The 1,059-nt window shown below is 64.2% G+C and overlaps 2 protein-coding genes across 2 annotated transcripts in view; both read left to right on the plus strand.

The window, feature by feature from the left end:
• The window catches only part of RPL38 (ribosomal protein L38), a 25,530-nt gene extending 24,841 nt beyond the window's left edge, over nt 1-689 (plus strand). The window contains exons 2-3 of the mRNA XM_035892711.1: nt 88-370; nt 612-689. Of these exons, the coding sequence (XP_035748604.1) occupies nt 88-370; nt 612-637 (309 nt within the window). The 3' untranslated portion in view covers nt 638-689. The remainder of the gene's footprint in view (nt 1-87; nt 371-611) is intronic.
• Nucleotides 690-941: 252 nt separating this feature from the next.
• The window catches only part of TTYH2 (tweety family member 2), a 6,703-nt gene continuing 6,585 nt past the window's right edge, over nt 942-1,059 (plus strand). The window contains exon 1 of the mRNA XM_035892718.1: nt 942-1,001. Coding sequence (XP_035748611.1) covers nt 942-1,001 — 60 coding nt within the window. The remainder of the gene's footprint in view (nt 1,002-1,059) is intronic.

Genomic DNA, 1,059 nt, shown 5'->3' on the forward strand with positions numbered 1-1,059 from the left:
AAATAAAGCTGTTGGCTTCGAGAAAGCTGCGTGGCAGCTCCGCTGGGGCAGTAGCTGTTGGTGACGGTGCCAGTTCTTGTGGCGTAGAAAAAGAATAACTTGGTTTGGGTTGGTTCTTTGGGTGTTTTTTTTTTTTTAAGCGCCGGTGGGGCAGGCAGGGCTGGAATCCTCCTGCCAGCTCGGCAAGAAGGGGAGGCATTGGGGCGGGCTCGCCGCCGTCCTGCTGACCTCTTCCTTAATCCCGCAGCCGTCAAGATCAAGAAGAACAAGGACAATGTCAAGTTCAAGGAGAGCTGCAGCCGGTACCTCTACACCCTGGTCATCACCGACAAGGAGAAGGCGGAGAAGCTGAAGCAGTCGCTGCCCCCAGGTATCCTGCGGCGTGGGAAGGGGGCGAAGGGCAGGGGGAGCCCCAGGGGAGCCCCCGCTCTCCTGCAGCCTTGTCCCAGCGCCTCCGCCCCAGCACGGGGGGCACCAGTTTTGCTGGGATGGATGGCGCGGTCGGTCCCTCGCCCAGGGAAGCGCCGCTGTGTCCCCCCCAGTGCCCTGGTGTCCCCGGAGCTGGGCGGGCAGAGCCTTTTCAACTGCTGAGCCATCTCTTCTCTCCCCAGGTCTGGCCGTGAAGGAGCTGAAATGAGCCGTTCGTTGGGTACAATAAATAAAAACCTCAACTCTTTCCACCCCCCTCACTCCCCGGCGCCTTTTTGTCTTTTCCCAACAGCACCGGGCTGAAACCGTTTGTGTCCTCCCAGCTCCAGGCGGGGACGGAGCCTGACGGGCTCTGCTGGGACTCCCCCCGTCGCCCTCCTGGGCCTTTGGGAGCCAGGCTGGGCCAGTGGCCCGGTGGGTGGCCCAGCGAGGGCCCCTGGTGGCCCCTTCCTGGGGGCCTGAGGGCAGCAGGGGGGCCCAGCTCTGGGTGTTCTGCTGCCCTGGTGGGCGCCATGGGGGCACGGGACCCCTGGGAGAGGCTGGGGGCTCCCCTGGGGTGGTGTCCCTTCCCTGTGAAGCTGTGCCCCTATAGTGAGGGGGGGACAGACAGGGAGCCGGGCCCCCGTAGCG

This window comes from Egretta garzetta, unplaced genomic scaffold (genome assembly GCF_000687185.1).
Source record: "Egretta garzetta isolate BGI_Z169 unplaced genomic scaffold, ASM68718v1 scaffold780, whole genome shotgun sequence".
Taxonomy (NCBI): domain Eukaryota; kingdom Metazoa; phylum Chordata; class Aves; order Pelecaniformes; family Ardeidae; genus Egretta; species Egretta garzetta.